The following is a 3,625-nucleotide window of genomic DNA, read 5'->3' as shown; positions in this document are numbered from 1 at the left end:
AAATCATGTGTAATCTCTTTTGCACAGCTATAATTGTGGTGTGGCGAGTTACTGTGACAGTCTGTCTTTAGCCCTAGTCTCTACTCCAAAACACTGAGTTACTGTGACAGTCTGTCTTTAGCCCTAGTCTCTACTCCAAAACACTGAGTTACTGTGACACAGTCAACTGTCTGTCTTTAGCCCTATCTCTACTCCAAAACACCATCAAACAGAGGTCTCTGCTTATACATATCAGTGTATATATTTAGAAATGTCTGTAAATGCAGGGAAACAATTTGCATCTCCACATTTGACATTATTCCCCATTTTATTGAGTTTGTTTTTACTCCCAATTGGACACAGAAAGGCAACATGCAGGTGATGATAGCACATTTAAAACATCCAACACATGTTCAGACAAGAGCAAGCGTAAAAAAAAATCAATTTCAGAGGTTGTTCAATTTGAAAATGAAAGATTTATGAATGTGATTTTTTAAGGCCATGAATTAAACACAATGGGGTCCTGATTGTTTTTATTGAGCAACAGGCAGCAGTGTTTCCTTGTGGTGATCATCTAGTTCAGATGTAAGTTTGTAGTGCTTTCTTTTACAAGAAACGGAAAGCATCAGTTGTTCTTTTAGCTAAAGGATATCAAACTGAAGCCCTTTACACCCAGAGGTGCTGCTAGGAATTCTGGGGTCTTTTGGGTGCCTTTCAAAACTCCCTTTCATGCCTTTATTGTTTGCTGGAGCTGTGTTCTAATGGCCTTACTCATCTCTGTTGTCAATTACAGGCCTGCAACAATGAGGCTGAGAGAACCTGCACACTGCTCCAAAATCACTGCTACCAAATAACCATTCAACCCATAAGGGTCTTCGTGATTCAGGTCTCTGGAGAAACGCCTTCATCAAAGTGATTTTGCAGCATAGTGTGCAGGTTTTCCACTTGGTTTTTGCATTCTTCTCTTCAACCCAGCACCTACAAATGTGTGTATGACTGAATGTCAGTTACAGGTCGCCGTAGCTCAAGGGGACAGGAGGCGTTCTATCATTACCTCTACCATGGAGTTGGTGGGAGGTTATGTTTTCTCCCGTTTGTCTGCCAGCAGCAGGACCTTAGTTAAAATTGGCTAAGAGGGTGGTGGTGTGTGGCTGGCGGCGGTGTCACGATTGTGATGTCATCACTGATGTCACTTGACCAATTGTGATGTCATGTCATCAGTGATGTAAATCCTTCTTCTTCTTCTGTGGCAGTTGGTATCCTTTATGTTGCATTACTGCCTCCTTCTGGATTTATCCATCCACTGTATCCCTACATTCTCCCCCTTCACGCCCCTTGTGATGTAAATCCGTCCTGGCTGAAGCTATAAGTGGTGGGAGTATAAGTAGGGAGAAGAGGACAAGTGGCGCATCATCTCCAGAGTAAGTGGTGGGAGTATAAGTAGGGAGAAGAGGACAAGTGGCACATCATCTCCAGTCTCCACCCTAGGAATCCTCAAAAGGTTATGAACGGATTTGCACAACACTGTAGAAATGCAGGTTATATGGGCCAACTTAGCTGCGACTATCTTCTCATGCCCACCTGTCTGTGTGTGAATCTGATGAAAAAGCATGCAAACATTGGCTCTTCTGTGCAAGATTCAGTCTGTACATCCATGAATCGATACTACTGCCACCTGTGATTAAGTAAGGGGGTGGGGGGGGGGGGGTTGGTTGGTTCCCCCTATACAAAAAGTGTAATGTAAAGTGCATTTCCTCTAATCGACTGATTCTTGAAGCCGAGCTGTTGCATAAACAGTAAGGGAAACCTACATCTGTATCAAAATTTGTTTTAAGAACTAAATACTATCTTATCTTAGTGGTATCTTATTGCTGATGTCTCTGAAAAGTCATTTAATTTCTTACTTAAAATTAAAAGTTTCTATGGTTACTTATGTCAGTTAGTTCCATGACCCCTGGACTCTTTCAAAAAGAAATGGGCAATTAATATTTTCTTCATTCTGAAAAATAAACCTTTTGCAGATACATGTCTTTTGTCTAACAGTGCCATGTTTTAAATGAAGAGAAGTGACCAGGTGACATCTGAGAGCGAATGAGGTGACTTGTATGGTGGGATTGCCCCAAATAAACTACTGTACATCTGTGGGCGGTGGGTTTATGATATGCAAACCTTTGTATACCGATACAAACATTACAAAGAAAAAAAAATTAATATGAGTAACAATAGTAACAACAATGTGCAAATTATAGAGATAGAGACATAGTTCGTTTTTTTTTCTTCATTTTTGGTTATTTTTCATAATAAAGGCAAAACTGTGGGAAAAGAGACACACACCAAGACGGACTGACGCTGCTGTGTGGAGTTTTAAAATAGTTCATTCAGGAGATGTAAAATGTCTCTTTAAAAAGGCGTCTAGAGGCTGGAGGGGCCGCGGAGTCTGACTATGGCCCATGATGGGTGGGATAGAGATGGGATCCATAGAGACAGGACAGGACTGGATCAATGACGAGGGCTCGGGACGGTGCTAATGGTCGTTTCCTCTTGGAGTCTCTAGCAGAGGGGTACACTGGGTTGGGTGGGGGGGTCGGACGGGCAGAGTTATAGAATCTTCTGCAGGATGGCGTTGGGCACCTCCAGAGTTTCATCCTTCACCAGGACAATGTCGTAAGAGTCCAGATATTTCTCCAGGCGCTCCTCCACCTGAGGGACCACGGAGGAGGAAAACCGTCAGTACCGTCAGTAGGCCAATTAAATTAAATTGCGCTCAAGACTGGTTAATTGAATTAGACAGGTGTAAACGATCAAATGGTAATGATCCCCATCGTCACATTAGTTAAAAATGAAATCTCAGTTTCATTTGACACTGCTGATAGCATAGCTAAATGGATGTATCTTATTGTGATATTGCTGTTGCTAGCAGCTCTAGCTTGGAGAGGAGGAGAGAATCAGCAAACTGAGCATCCCGCCACATCTGAACGAGGTTTTTAGTATCACACAAGACAGGCAAAGACAGGGACAGCTTAAGGTAACACTGCTAACGTGTTGGATGTGTGAAATGTATTACCTAAGCATTGGTGCTTGGATGTCTGCCCACCATCTAAAGCTGAAACTTGGGAAGACAGAGCTACTCTTCCTCCCCGGGAAAGACTGTCCCCTCACCGACCTTTCCATCTCCATTGACAACACTACCGTGTTTCCCTCTCAAACAGCTAAGAACCTTGGAGTGATCCTTGACAATCAGCTGTCCAACTCAGCCTACATCGCAGCAACTGCCCGCTCCTGTAGGTTCTCCCTGTACAACATCCGCAAAATCCGTCCGTTTCTCACAAGGGAAGCAACACAACTCCTGGTCCAGGCACTTGTCATCTCTCGCCTGGACTACTGCAATGTTCTTCTGGCTGGGCTACCTGCTGCAGCCATCCGACCCCTTCAGCTCATTCAGAACGCTACAGCCCGTCTGGCATTCAACCAACCCAAATTCTCTCATGTCACTCCCCTCCTCCGGGACCTTCACTGGCTTCCCATCTCGGCACGCATTAAATTCAAAACACTGGTTCTGGCCTATAGGGCAGTACACCAGACAGCCCCTCTGTACTTACAATCTATGGTCAGGCTCCAAATCTCTCACCATTCTCTCCTCCACCAG

At 43.9% G+C, this 3,625-nt stretch overlaps 1 protein-coding gene across 1 annotated transcript in view; it reads right to left on the bottom strand.

Annotated features, from left to right (window-relative positions):
* Positions 1 to 340: 340 nt before the first annotated feature.
* Positions 341 to 3,625, bottom strand: part of nt5c3a (5'-nucleotidase, cytosolic IIIA) — an 81,568-nt gene continuing 78,283 nt past the window's right edge. Inside the window, exon 8 of the mRNA XM_083636206.1 lies at positions 341 to 2,679. Coding sequence (XP_083492332.1) covers positions 2,578 to 2,679 — 102 coding nt within the window. The 3' untranslated portion in view covers positions 341 to 2,577. The remainder of the gene's footprint in view (positions 2,680 to 3,625) is intronic.

The sequence above is a fragment of the Poromitra crassiceps genome, assembly GCF_964638095.1.
Source record: "Poromitra crassiceps genome assembly, chromosome: 1".
In the NCBI taxonomy this organism is placed as follows: Eukaryota; Metazoa; Chordata; class Actinopteri; order Beryciformes; family Melamphaidae; genus Poromitra; species Poromitra crassiceps.
Note: the sequence above shows the minus strand (reverse complement) of the source record. Positions and strands in the feature narration are given on the sequence as shown.